The sequence below is a fragment of the Lissotriton vulgaris genome, chromosome 10, assembly GCF_964263255.1.
Source record: "Lissotriton vulgaris chromosome 10, aLisVul1.2, whole genome shotgun sequence".
Lineage (NCBI taxonomy): Eukaryota > Metazoa > Chordata > Amphibia > Caudata > Salamandridae > Lissotriton > Lissotriton vulgaris.
In genome coordinates, this window is record NC_141698.1 from 898218946 (window position 1) to 898234225 (window position 15280).

At 46.9% G+C, this 15280-nt stretch overlaps 1 protein-coding gene across 1 annotated transcript in view; it reads left to right on the forward strand.

Moving 5' to 3' along the window:
- VPS50 (VPS50 subunit of EARP/GARPII complex) overlaps window positions 1–15280 on the forward strand; it is a 791964-nt gene that overhangs the window by 429468 nt on the left and 347216 nt on the right. Inside the window, exon 21 of the mRNA XM_086941875.1 lies at window positions 3777–3898. Within this exon, the coding sequence (XP_086798001.1) occupies window positions 3777–3898 (122 nt within the window). The remainder of the gene's footprint in view (window positions 1–3776; window positions 3899–15280) is intronic.

Consider the following 15280-nt stretch of genomic DNA (forward strand, 5'->3'; position numbering starts at 1 on the left):
CGAATCGCAAATAAGGAAGCAGTAGAATCGCATAAAATATTGCGATTTCTACATGCATCCCGTTTTGCGAGTCTTTAATAGCGAATCCTTAAAATTTGCTATTAAGGACTCGCAAAACATGACCATGATGAATCTGGGGGCAAATTTTGAAAAGCTCAAACCTTCCCACTAATATTAAAATTCTGATTTTGTTTTTTTATATTTGTTTGCGAATTAAATAAAATATTTAATTATTTATGTATTTGCTAGATGTATGATTGGTTCTGTATTTTTTGTGTATTGTTTTGCGTTTATAATCATCGAAAAAGCCTATGCCGAAGTCTCTGGATTCCTGTAGTGACTCAGTGGCGCTCCACGGATTCCAAAAATTATGCATTTGTGGTCCGTTTGTTCCAGTAATGATTACGTTGGGGTGCACAGAAGTCAAAAAGTTAAAAAAAAACCACTGTATAAAGAAACCTGCTGACCTTCTCAAACTTGCCGCCTTACTGAAAACCATAAACTGTGGGCAGGTCTCTGGCACTTCTTCATCCATCACACTTCTAAGTGCTGTGTCCCATAACACAATAACCGCACCTTGTTGTCATCACGCATGACGAGGAAACACTTCCTGTGCAGGATCAAGTACAGATGACACTTCTCACCAACGACCCTACAGGATGTAGTGTGTTACTCATATGGCAAGCTCTACAGTGTCCCACATAAGGATAGTAAGTTCTATATGAATATTCCACTACTAAACAATATAATGGATTCAACATATACATGTGTATAAAACAATCATTGGAAAAGCCAATATTTCGTGCCTTTCGAACCTTTTGGAAGAAATCATGCGAGAGGAACATGGCTGTGTTATCCACAGGGGGAGCACATGCAGGAGAGAATAACATGCATTGCATGGGTGTGGAAAGGTTTGCAGGGGGGAAAACACAAGATGGAGAGAGTCACATGGAGTGCAGCAGCATGGTTTGAGGGGAAGCACACGAAGGACAGCAGTATGGAGCATTGGGTTGTTCTCCGGATAAGAGCTGAGAAGCACACATAGGAGAGCGCAACACAGAGTGCTGAGGATGCGTGCAAAGGAGAGAGCAGCACAAAGTGCAGGGCGTTTGCAGGGGAGTAAAGACATGACAGAGAGAGCAAAATGGAGTGCAGGGGTGTTTTGTTGGCAAAGAAGCACATGAAGGAGAGAGCCACTTGAGCACAGCGATGTTTTGAAGGAAACACACAACGATGAGAGCCACATGCACAGGAGGGGTGCAGGGATGGTTGCAATGAGGAAGCACACAATGGAGGGAGCAGCATGGAGGGCCAGGGTATTTTGCAGAGGTAATCACATGATAGAGATAGTAACATGGAGCAAGGAAGGGGAATCTTGTGAAGTGGGAGGAAGTGCTCGCGGGAGATGACATGAAATGAAATTAAATGAAATTGTACTTGTAAAGCGCACTCATACACCAACCGGGGTTTCCTGGCGCTGTACGCATACCACTGTGGAACCCTTTCTGGCTTTTCCTTGTGAAATGTCCACTCCTGGGCACCCCCAAGGTGAAGCCAGGCATCCCAGCGCTGTTGGGGCCGTTGTAGAGATTAAGCAAGCTATTGCCCAGAGTTGCAGAGTGAGACCCATGATTAGAATAGGCACCGAGGCGAGAATTATCAGGTCCGAGGAAATTGAGCCCAAGACCCGCCGATGCGGGAATTGAACCCTGGTCCCGGGCCAGACCTCTGCATCAGGGTCTGCCGCTCTAACCATTGAGCCACACTTCTCCACCATGGCAACACAGACCACAGGGCTGGGGTGTATTGCGGGCGGATGGGGAGCCCAAGAAGGAGAGAACAACATGATGTGGGGGTGTTTTGTCAGGGAGAAAGCACATGAGATAGCAAATCACAAGTAGGACATAGACAGGGTGTTTTTCCTCGAAAAGCACACAGGAGCGAGCAACACTGACCACTGGACAATTGGTATGGTGAGAAGAAAGCACATGATGGAGAGAGCTGGAAAACACATGTATTGTCATGGAGTGATTAAGCAAAAAGTAAAAAGTAGTTCCATATAAGTGAGCACAGTTAAAAGGATGGTAAAGAGGCTGTGCTCCTGGAAGTGGACAACTCAAGATTGACCGAATGGGACATTTAAACATCCAATAAAAAGCAAAACAAATAAGAATTTAAATAAAGCCAGTCCATGGCTCTGATCTTTAAATGTTATGCTGCAAACAAGTGTGTCACTCAGTACCTACTATACGCCACCAAAAAGGGAGTGCTGAGAGAGATCCTGGCAATAAGGACCCATGAGAAAAGAGGAAGGCTTATGTGAGCTAATAGAGTACTAAAATTATGGGGCAGATGTATCAAGCCTTTTGCGACTCGCAAAGGCCGAAATTCGCAGAATTTCGTCCTTTGCGAATCGCAAAAGGTCTTTTTGCATGTTTTGGCATGCATCAAAAATTCGCAAAATAAGAAATAGCAAACATTTGCGATTCCTTATTTTGCCATAGCATTTAAGGAATCGCAATTTTGCGATTCCTTAAATGCTATGTATGAAGCATTTTTGAATTGCGATTTATGTTTAAGAATTCGCAAATTACCACCAAGTTGTAGTTGATGGTAATTTGCGAAGTCTTTAAAAAATGCACAATTTAGCATTTTTTATGGTGGCATGTGATGCACACACATGCCCATAGGGCATGTATGTGCGTCAAATATGCACACACATGTACATTTCAGGGGTGCAGCAGGGTGTCTGAGACACCCCTGCACCCTTGAAATAATTCTCAAATTGCGATTAGCAAATTGCGAATTCGCAATTTGAGAATTACTTCACAATCATTCCTATGGGCCTCCTGGTCCATAGGAATGCATGGGAAATTATTCCTTATTTGCGAATTCGCAAAATGCGAATTCACAAATAAGGAAGATTAAGGAATCGCAAAAAAATAGCGATTTTTTTCATACATTCAATTTTGCGAATTCTAAATAGCAATTCCTTTAAAAGCGCTATTTAGGAATCGCAAAATGGAATTTTGATACATCTGCCCCTAAATTCTGTACAGACGTGCAAAATAAATACTTTTCTGATGTGAGTAAGGTAAGTATACAACTAAACCAATCAAAAAATGGTGAGAAAAATCATTGTCCGGAGCTGGAGAAAACATTGTGTCGGGAGCAGGAAGCTGAAATAGGCAGGAAATGCTCGGGATCATGAGCAAAGGAACAGACCCAAAGTCTGCTCCAAATATACATTAAAGCAGCAGTAACAATAGGCCTGTCGAACAGCTACCACTGCATTTCTCCTCAGCTCCACTAACGTTCAAAGATACATTTATTTAAGTTTTTATCAGTATCAGAATAAAACGTGTGTCCAGTATGAAATATTATACCAACCGGGTCCAAACACTTTGTTAATAAGCATTTCTGTAGCTAAACAAATTGTTGATATGTGTACAGAAAAATACCCTTTTACTCTTATGCCACATAAGGATCCTTAGCGGTCTGTGGGTGTTATTTGGGGCTCTTAACAGGTCTATTTTTAAATCTCGAAGAAGCTCGTCATTAGTGATCGAATTAATTATATTGAGCAGCTCAAGTCAAGTGTTTGCCAGCTAACAATTTCCCCTCCTCCATAGTTCCTCCAAACACTTCAGTTTACGACGTGTGTATTTATATAAATGTTTTCCTACATATTATTTTTAACTTTGTTTTTCAAACTGTTCATTTTATTGTTTACCCACATTTCATATGCTTGACACCCAGTTATATTTCTTTTTTAGGAAAATACATGCAAATGATGACTATTCTCAAGCCGATCGCATTTGATGTCATTCATTGTATGTCTCAACTATTTGATTACTATTTGTATGCTGTGTATACGTTTTTCGGTCGAAATGATGCGGTAAGTATTGTTTTCAAATGAATATCCTTCCGTAAAAAACATTTTCTGCATGTAATTGAATGCCGTTTTTTTCCTAGGTTAGTTTTGTGTGAAGTGAAACTCTGCTTTATAAAGTTAAATGTTTTTGAAGCGTGTTACTTGGTCTCCATTGCCACAGTGTGCTTCAGTTACAGACTCTGCCTCAGTAGTATTTACGGATTTATAATGTAATGCAGCTCTTAAAGGTGCTGGGAGCTTGTGGGACCTCATTCCCAAAGCGGTTTGTGTTTGTCAAAATTACACAGGTGAATAGCTTCATTTTTAAGTGAAAATAAAGCTTTGCTGTTAACAAATGTTGTTTTGTATTCATACATGAATTTAACTCGCATGGAGATTTGTCCAGGGCAGAAATATCCTGGAAGTTTGGAACCTCCCTAAATCATACACGTTTGTTGGTATTTACAAACTTCTGCAATTTTTTCCTGCCCTGGAAATGATTGGAGATTTGCTGTAGTCAAGTTCAAGAGTAAAACGCAGTTGTACATTTACTCTGGTACAATGGCACGAGCAGTGGCATAACACAAACTGATGGGGCTGCCCAGCAGAATGTGATGAGGACCCCCTGAATCTCCCAAATATCACAGATATTTGTTGTCCTTGAGCTCAGTAGGGCCCCTTGAAGGTTTGTGGGCACCTCTGCACCGCATGGGGTCTGCGTTACGCGCCTGGGTACTGGTAAATCATTTTCAGAGTGGAACATCACCGAGAGCTTCCCCCATTGGTGTATGTTAGCAGCGGCTCATATTAATGGGCTCGAGGGACGTTGCCCGACCAGTCAAGGAGGAGGAGAAGAAACGCACCCTGCAGCAGCTCGACGCAGTGATGGGTTCTTGCGTGATCTGGGTCATGACCTTTGTGGCGCCCGTGCAGAGGGCGATTTCTCACCACATGAGTTCAGTCAGAGCATGAATAGTGCAAGCTTTTTCTTTTGCCATCGATGAAAAGATATTTGTGCGGGAAGCATAACAAAGACGTTATAAACTGGTAGAGCAACAGCAACATCTTTAAGAGCACAGAAAATAAAACAACCTTTTTGTTGCTTTTGCCACCATGTACATATCAGTGAAATTCTGGCTCCCAACACTTCAAGATGTTATTGTGTATCTCTCGATCACCATCTATTCCACTCCCTGATCTCCTAATTGTATTCCCACCCCTCCAGAGACATGATGACACCAGGCCACTTTGTTGTGAAAACATGTATTTGCTGTCGAACACATTAGAGACCTCTGTATATGTTCCTGCTTTCAACATAGGTGTGCAGGATCCAGTGCTCTTACAGTCTTCATTTAGTTCTCCATGTACTTCAGTGATGTGCACAGAATTGCAACTTGTTAACAAAAAACAATCTAGGTTACTACCTTTGGCTTCTGCAGAGAATTGAATTCCATGAATTGTATTTCTTCCAACTCAATGCTTTCCACCTAACTGTCTTTTGCTCTATGAAAGTGTGTATCTGTAGAACAGGTTCCTAAAGGAGTGTGACAAAAAGATGAAGAGTGTGTGCGAATCCGCATAAGAGTTTAAAGTGAGAAAGCAAATGTTTCTGAGACACTGAGTGTGTGAATGCCATCATAACAGTGGAAGTGAAACATGAAAAGAGTTAATGAGAGAAAGATTTAGAAGGTGATGGAGAAAGAAAGCGTTTAAAACTAGGTTAAAATGCGAGAAAGAGTGACTCTGACAGATGAAGTGGGTAAAAGAATGAGAGTAAACAGAGCTTTAAGTGGGATGAAAAAACTGGGGGGTCTCAAAGGAGCGTGGCCAGTGTAATTAGGGGCGTGGCTTTAAAACACGCTAAAAATCTGTGCTTGGCATAGTGTGCCGCCCGACTTTTATTTTGCTGTTTCTGTCATTGCATCCGGATATGTGATACAACAAGTAACATCATACCACAACAAGTAAGGACTATTGGCTTTGTCAATGGTTATTAGTTGCATAAGATAAATAAGCTGCATCTATTGCTTGTTACACATAATATTGAAAACGCTTCCAATTAAAGCCCTGGTGACCCTACCACAATGTTGCCGCTCTTGCGTTTCAGAAAGCGAAGGGAAATCCAGAAAGAAAATGACTCTTTAAGGATTTCCCTTCCTCCATAACGCTCACCTGGCATGACGTCATGCCGTCACTTCTCCTCTAGTGAGAAGTGAGCAGTGTGGGCAGCGCACATCGACGTGCCTGCTGTCTCAAAACGGGTCTCTATAGGGCTGTTTTTCGCCCTGGCACTTTTTTTTCCGGACTGAAGTGACAGCAAACTGCTGTCACTGCAGTTCGGGGGAAAAAACCGACCAGCCTGTGCCAGGGCTCAAAACAGAGCCCGATAGAGACCCGTTTCGAGCCCCCTTTAAAAAAACTGCCGGTGCTCAGACCCCTTGAGACCCGGCCCACTTGAAGCCCTGAGAGTAAAAATATCTCAAGAGTGAAACATTGAAAAAAAAGTACTATAGAGTCTAGGCTGAAACTAAAGAGCAAGTGCTGGGAGATATGTTAAAGAAGACAGAAAGAAAAAGATCCTCTTCGGTACCTGTTGGAAATGGGGGTTGCCCAAGTCTCAAAGGGGGTAGCATGGCATCAAGCGGGCAGGCCAAACTTCGAGGACATGTGAAGCATTCACGCAGTACCCACAGACGACACACCAGGCACACTACAAAAGAGACGCAACTCCACCTTTGGTTGGAAAAGAAGTAGTTTAGTGATATCTCCAACCTGTAAGGTAAAAAGGAAAAATACACAGGTAATCATAACATGGCGCCAACTGGCACCCAAGCCAAGTATTTCAGTGGGGGATTATTTACATGGGACAAAAAGGGTTGAGTCCATAGTCCATAGTGTCTAGCTGAAATATAAAAAGGTTAGCACTTGGCACATATCATCAATGACGACCATGTAAGGGACAAATTCATTTGGTGTGTTCGCCCATTAAACATGCAATCAAACATTAGGGGTAAGAACCCAAAATAGCTGGCATTGGCGACTCCTGCAAAAAGAATAGGAATCACCCGGCATTAACATCAGGCAGGAACACCTGTAATAAAACGCTAGGTTTCTTCCCCCCCCCCCCTCCCCCTAGGGAACTACACATCAGGCAGGGCCTACTCAGGCCTTAATCCTTGGGAGGTTGGCTGAAATTGTAAGATGCATATTAGCGTAATTACACCTCATGCGTGACAACGCCAACCCAACCCCTGTAATGGAAAAACATCATATAATACTAGACAGGAACATGAATCCTCAGCCCCCCCTGCAACCTGCAACACAAACATTAAGCAGTGCATTGGTATTAATAACATATGAACCAGGCCTGTATCACATTTTCCGTGGGCACCATCCGGCCCCTACACCATGAGTAAAACCAGGGTGGAGGGCATAAACATCCCCACCCTGCACTAGGAGTACCTCCAGGCCTTTAATGGACTCCCTATGGCACCCCACACTGGCATCAAGGGCAAGATTCACAGTACCTAACAGGCGTGTAACGTCAACATACACTAGTAACAGGTCATAACCATTAAGGGCCAGGGATAACCAAGCATTTCCTCTCACCCGGTTACTGTGCTGGAATAGACATTTCAGTAGGGCAACCATATGCCTTCCATCCCAAAAGGGGGAAAGGTCCCTGAATGAGCAACAACATTTCCTTTGGTAAAAGTACCTTTTCCCAACCCCCTGGTGAGAGAGCTAAACGTTAACCCTTTCGTGAGGCTCTAATCAAGGATTATTAACATTTCACTACCCATGAATACACAGGGCATCAAGCACAGGTGAAGCATCTAACTCCGGGTCAGGTGACCAATCAATCATCCCAAAATATTGTTACCTAGAGGACCCGCCTAGGGCAAGTAAGAACACTCAATCCCCCAACGTGGGGTTACATGTATAAACTGATTCAGGCCCCAGTTTCGTTCCACAGGCCTCTAGCCCCAGTTCCAGGTCACCCCGGGCTAAGGAGGCTCCACCACAGTCTTTCCCGGGGGGAGGGGCACCCGCGGAGGCTCCCACTCGCCTCCCCGGGTGTTACCTGTCTCTTCGGTGTATGAAGGGCCAATCAGGGGAGGTCCGCGCTACTCCGGCGCTCCCTCGGCTCAACGTGGCCCAGGCCTTCCGGGAGCCTGCGCTGGCGGGTCAGGGCATTCAATAGGCAGCCGGTCTGGTCATCACGGAGGGGCAGGCACCAACAGCGTCCCGACGGCAGCCTCCGCAAGGCTTGCCGGTCTCTCCGGGCTGCACTCGCTCCTCATGGAATCTCGGAGGTGGGAGCAGGGCAGGCACCGAACCCGTGCCTCGAGGTCCCCGCTCTCCTCTTCTCACGGAAGCCGGGCCCCTCTCTCCTCACGGGGGCCCGGGACATTAAGACAGCCTTCGCCGGAGCTTCTCCCGGCCTCTTCCGGCTGCCCGCCTGGCAGCCAATCCCTACGCGGCAAGGGCGGGGGCGCGGCCAATGACACGGCCGGGCGCCCCCGTCACGTGGGTTGGTCGGGGCTGGCTTCAGGGCCTAGCGCGGCCCTCTCCTCAATCCGGCGGCCCTCTTCTGGCACCGGGGGCCGCCGCAACGTACAACCCAACAGCAGGGGTCCCCTCAAGGCGGCGCCGGGCCGCAGCGGTGATCTCCAGCGGCGGAAAGGGGCTGGCTCCCCCGCAATTAATCAATCACTTGGCAGACAGTGCGCTGAATCGAGGGTAGGCTCCTCAGCGCCACCTCCCCTCACAGTTTCCTCAGCGCCCGGGCCGCGACGGCGATCTCCGGCTGCAACAAGGGGTAGGCTCCCTTCTTAATTAATTAATAATGCGGCAGACAGCGCGCTGAAACGAGGGTAGGCTCCTCCAGCGTGATTCTCCTCAGGAGAATGGCGCTATTCACAGCGCACTACTCCCTCCCTCTTAGCCCAACAGAATAGAGGCAGTTCAGGGCTTCTAGGGACCCGTAGCTCCTCCCAGTCCTTCTCTAGCGCTTCCAACTTATAGCGCTTCCCAGGCAGGACAGTTCAGGTCAGGGCAGCAACAGTCTTGGAATTTACAGCACTCAGGTAGGCAAACCAGGGCTTCCAAGTAGGCTCTTCACGGAGGGGGGGGCGAACAGCTCCACAGCCAGCCCCAGGGGCACACTCCTCACCTCCTGGGGGGTTCAAGCCCACAGCATTCCTCCTCTTCTGGGCACCTTTTTCCCTCAGCGCTGGCGTGGTTCAAGGTCCCACGGCGTCAGGGACCTATGAAGAGTCCTCCCTTGTCAGGGGCCCATGGGGACAGCAGCGGGGGGGGTTTATAGGGGTGCAGGGCCCAGCTCACAGGCCCATGTGGCGGTAGCACCTCACAGCAGGTCCCCCTCCCTTCCTTGTCCCAGCGCTGACTGAACCTCTGGTGACACTTCCCCCTATTTATACCCTCCTCCCAGGCAGTGCCAGGACCTTCTAGAATGTTGGCACATCTAGCCTAAACTGGTTCTAGGGGAGGGGGTGAGCACCCTGGGTGCCAGGCTTTCCCTCCAAAAGCTAGGGGTTGCTGGGTATTAATGACTAGACCGCCAACCTAACGCAGTCAGGTGGCACTACCCAGGCCATGGCATCCATTTTAAAATACAATACATCTCAGTCAGGTGCAGTTTTAAAATGGGGGATATTATCTGTACACCATTTACAACATGTAATTTTACATTTTCACAAAGTGTCTCACACCACTCATGGCCTATACAGGTTTAATCCCATGGGGGAGACAATCCAGATAAGGGGGTCAAAAGCGAAAAATTTTGGGGGGAAAAGGCCAAGTCCAACAGTACCCAAAAATATTGGAGTAGACACCTCACTCCCTTTATCGTGACATGCTTCATTATTACCGCCTATCCACTCCCTGGTAGGGTGATACCACCAGGACAGACTAAACCAAAGAACTGGGAGTTCTTAGATTAAATCTGGCAAGATAAGCAGGGATTCATAAAGGGAGTAAAAAGTTGAAAATACCTACAGGTATATTCCAAGAATTCCTTTATTTATAGGGTGCCTGGTGTATCAATACAATGTTTTTTTAGGGTCTCTATTGAAATTAGTTGTTCAATTATCCCTGGGTCTGGGACCTTTGTAAGGGCTATTTAAGGTATCCCTGCCTTGCTACGCATGCATACCAATCACATAGGTGAGGCCTAAGGCTCTCACATGTCGCGGTCTTCTGTCCTTTGGAGGGATACCCTTATTCTGGGTCTCTCAAGGGTCATCTGTGGCTCGGCAATGGTCTGAGAGGCAGCAACATGTAGGGGTGCAGGTGGTGTCTGATCCTTGACTAAAGTGTGATTATAGGACAACAACACTCTCCAGACATGCTTCACCCTAGGGAGACCCAGAATAAGGGTATCCCCCAAGGACAGAAAACAAGACAGTTGAGAGCCCTCAGCCTCGTGTATGCTTTGAATACCCAAGAGGTACTTGTAAGTGGTTTCTTTTAGAACAGGATCCTTCTCTTTCTATCTTCAAGTTATTCCAGGTTAGGAAGTGTCCGGACCTCGGGTTGTGTTTTAGTTTTTCCTCGCCTGTTTTTAACTCACGGAGCGCACCGCGATCAATGCCTGCCACACTTCTGGCTAAGCCCCTCTTATTACTGGCTTTAAATGTCTTCCACCGACCTCTGGTCTCTTGCTCAGGCTTCCCTGCGCCAGGGGTCTACTGGTAAAGTAATGTAAAAACAAAATTTAGAAGGGAGTAATGAAAACATAAACCGATCAAAACTGCAAAAAAGGGTTGAAGCCCTACTCAAAGATGGCGCAGCCTACAGAGCCAGGCAACTCGGGAAAGTTTTTTAAAATGGCCTTGACTTCTACTGTGGTGCCACAGTATGTTCTGTAGTGCATCTGACAAATATGTGGCTCTTTGCAAGTAAAAGCTTTTCTAATGCAGAAGAGACATACTTCTGAGAAAATCTCAATAAGAGTTTTGGATATGTTGACAAGCTCCCCCTTACTGAAAACTCTAAAGTGTGGTGTGCGGTGACTCCCTCCCTCTAGATTATAAAAGTTACTGTTTCCAAACCTGGACTTTTGTGCATTCTAGATTTTTAGGTCTTGTTTTGCTTCTATTGAGCTAATTAAACTCACTCTTGAGATAAATGATCTAAAGGTGAAATGTTTAGTACTAGAGTCCGTATCCACAGTGACTTGGAGAGAAGTGGTCAAACTACCCAAATGCACCTGGAAAAATATGCTTAAAAACACATTTTAGCACTATTTTATGAAGTTAAAGTTCTGTTCCTTGCTCCAATATTCAATTACAAATGATAGTTTACTCGCTTACATAGTACTTTACCTCAACATGCAGCTGTGGATGCATCAAGAAAAGGGCCACACAAGCATTCAATTCCCAACTGCAGAGGAAAACAATTACAGATAACATTGGTCGTTTTTTATCGTCGTGGGGTACAAGTGTGCATGTGTTAGGTGAGGTCAAGATCTTGCCCTTGAGGAACAAGCCAGCCATGGAGCATCAGGGTAGTGAGCAAGGCTTCTTCTAGAGTCACTGGAAATGTTGCCCTGTGCCATTTAATGCAATGGCTCATGGTGGAGATATATCTTAAGCAGCTTCTAAATAGCAAGGGGCAGGGTGGGCTAATACTCCAAAACTGGAGTGGGTGGCAACCAGCTGGAGCTGGGTCGAATACGTGCTCTACCCACCTTACATTTTAGATGCTAAAAGTATATGTCAGAGGAGGTGTATGTACAGCAGCTACTTTTGGTAAGCCTCATATCATGATGTAAAATGCTTAGCTGGAAAAAGCTGTTTCTTCTTGAGTCACTTGCCTGTGCTTGAGTGCTCCAGCACACCTACTGGAACCTTCTATGTTTTGTCTGTGGCAGACTTTGGGACCTAGCTCCCAGGGTTGATGTGCCCAATGAACATAAAAGTTTGTGCAGCAAGGATACAGAAGTTTCCTCAGTATGTCCCACTGGACCACTGGTGAGTGGAATTCCAGGGTCTGCAGACTTGTTCAGGATCACCTAAAGAACCTTCCTTTCTCCACTATGTAATCCTATCCAACGACAAGGTTGGTGCAACTATTATTTTCCATGTAAAAGCACTGAAGTGTCCGTTTGCGGCGTTGCCTGGCTCCGTAGGCTGTGCCATCTTTGAGTAGGGCTTTAACCTTTTTAGTAGGTTTGATCTGTTTATGTTTTCATTACTCCCCTCTTAATTTTGTTTTAACAATTCTTTCCGAGTAGTCCCCCGGCGCAGGGAAGCCTGTGCCAGAGGTTGCTGGACCTCTGGTTATGTTTTAGTTTTCCCTCGCCTGTTTTTCACTCACGGAACACACCGCGATCGGTGCCTGTCACACTTCTGGCCACGCCCCTCTTGTCACTGTGTGGACGCGGACAGCAGGCACGCCACTGGTGCCACCGCTGGTGTGCCCAAGGAAAGCCTGTCTGCGTCCATCTGTGCCTGGACTGGGCCCAGGTCAGTCCCCCCTGGGCCAATGCACCTAGATCAGACGCAGTGGATAAGTTGCACAAGAGGAACACTCCTTAAACTTGGCCCTGAAGGTAAGCCCCCACAATCCATAAGAATTTGCCTTGTACTTATTGGATTACAACGAAACGGTATGTTATGGTTGTAAATCTACTGCTCTTATATCCAAACCGTTACAGCGCTCCAAATAGAAAGGAATCAAGACCCATATAAAGCAGATTTAAAGAACCTCCCGATCCGCAATAGCCTAAAATGTATTTCACTAAATACCAGATCCTTAGTTAAGTATGACATTGAATTCCAGGATTTTGCGATAACACATCAGGCAGACCTTATTTTTATAACCGAAACCTGGGAAGATTCTATCTCCAGGCTGGAAATAGCTGCCGCTACCCCAACATGTTTTGCCTAGATAGAAATAAGGGAAATAAGGGCTGGCGGTGCTCTGCCGCAATCACTATCAGGCTGTCTTCACGCCAGCCTTAGAGGAGGGCTTCAAAGCATTCTTTTCCTCCATTAAAATTTGGAAATCTCAGTCTTTCAATGTTCTTTTAGTTTATCAGCCTCCTGGTCAGAGAACTAGCTTCGGAGACAGACTATGTTCCTTACTGGAATCATCAATGTTGAGCGCTGACTTCACCGTGCTGGGGGGATATGAATTTCCCTATGGAGTCCAGCACAGACAGAGACTTTATTAGACTGTTAGAGTCCACAAGTGGTCTGGGACTCCAGCTTAAAACAAAGGGCACCACCCACCAGCCAGATGACATGCGGGTTGCACTTTTTTCCCATAATCCACACATTAATGACTCATTACCCTGGGCAGATCACTTTGCAGTTAAGTGGCAGTTATCAGCACATGTCACAGTATCACAAGCTGCCAGGAACTTTTTGTCTTCTCATACTAGTCCGACAGCTCACAAACTCAGCTTCTAAACCTCTGATAATATCGATTAAATGGTGGAGCATTTCTCCTCGTGGATACGTGAAACTATGAATATCAGAGTTCCTGTAAACCATAAATCAAGGTTAGAGAAAAAATCCCAGCCATGGTATGGAGAGGCATTAAAACAATCGAGACAAGTGACGTCGATTTGAGCATGAATGGTGAAAAATGTATGAAGAAAAGGAAAGGAATCTGTACAAAGTCAAACTAGCAGAGTATAAATAGCTAATTCTGACCACCAAATCAGGATACTATACTGAGCAAATTAGCGCAGACTGTGACGCAAATAAAACTCTCTTTCAGGTAAGGAAAAAACTCCCAGTTTCAGACAGTTTTAATGTAACAACTAATAACCAGAAATTCTGTATTTGAAAGGAACACGTTAGTGTTAGATTCCTTACCTTAGAAATATCCCCAGGCGTCAGACTGGATCCGGAAAGTTTTCGTAAGCAGTACCCCTGCGCTTCGGTAGGCATCCTCTGTGGCTCCACGTCCGTCGTCGTGATCGCCGGGATGATGCCACTGGAGTACTTAGACTCCGCCCTCACGCTCTGACGTCAGTTCTTTTTTGTTCCGCACCAGTAAGCGCAAATCCGGGAAGAGCGTACCCTTAGTCATTTTTTGACCAACTTTTTGGACATTTTTGTCTATCTTTTTCGAGTCGACTCAACTCCTGGTGCTGGTAGGGATGCTCGGGTTCAGGCTGTGTGACGCCTGTCACCGCCTGATGTCGGTTACCGACCCCCACCGCTGGTGTCTCTACTGTTTGGGGGCCGATCACTATGACAAGTCGTGCCCCGACTGCCGGGCCTTGGCGTTGAAGGCTAGGCGGGAGCGTTCCTGTAAACTGCTCAAGCTTCGGCAGTCTGCTCCCCCCCTGCTCAAGGTCCCTGTGAGGAGGAGGTCGAGGGACCGATCGCGGAACCAGAGTCATCACCGATCGTCGGGATCCAAGTCCTCGCACTCGGGTAAGTCGAGACATGGCAAAAAGAAGTAGAAGAGATTACATCGTTCTTCAACCTCCCTTTGCCGGTTGCGTGGCTTGGCCAAGGGTTCAGGTGGCTACGCCCTCGCGGCCCCGGCGGAGCCTGCGCATTTGCATCCAGCCCCACACCCTTCAGTCCCTGGGCTCAATGCGACTCCGGATCAGATTCAAGACTTCCTCGTGGCCATGAGGACTCTCTTTCCGCTGTCGAGATCCGCTGGCGAGCCTTCGGGCCCCATGGGTCCAACTGGGAGTCCTCGCCCTGTGTTGCCGGCGGCTTCGAGCCCTGCGCCGCCGGCGACTTTGGTCCTGGCCGTGGGATCAAGGCCTGGATCCCGGTCGATGCCTGTTGACCTTACGACTCTTCCGCCAGCGCCGACCCCTTTAGAGCCCCCACCTACGCCGTCCTCGGTCAACGTCGGTCCCGGTTTCAGCCCCAGCCCAGGAGCGGCGTCAGACCTGCGCCGATGGGCGCCGTCTCAGACGCCGACTGGTGAGTTGTTCACCTACGCCCCGGCTCCGTCATTTCTACCTGTTTATCAGGACACGGATGAAGGGGAGGACATGGAAGGGTCTGAGGACCCTCTGGCACAGCAGTGCCAGTTAAGTCAGGACTGGGCAGATGAGCTAGGGGAGGCCAGTGATCTAGACACTTCGCCTGACACAGGTTTTATCTCTCCTCCTTCCGTGGCTACGGAGGAGGGAGCTACTTATACTGTGGTTCTGGGCAGGGCAGCCACGGCCCTGGGCCTTGAGCTCCCTGCAGCGGCCGTGAGGACTAACCTCCTCACGGAGGTGCTTTAACCGCCAGTAAGCATTTTGGAGCCTGTGCTGCAGTTTAATTTTATTTTTTTTAATGATGCGTTAATCAACTTTTTTATTTGCCATGTACGATCTGAATCCAAACAACAGTAGCTTAAATAACCAACTTTGCATGTGGCTGAAAGAAGCAGCACTACAAAAATATATGT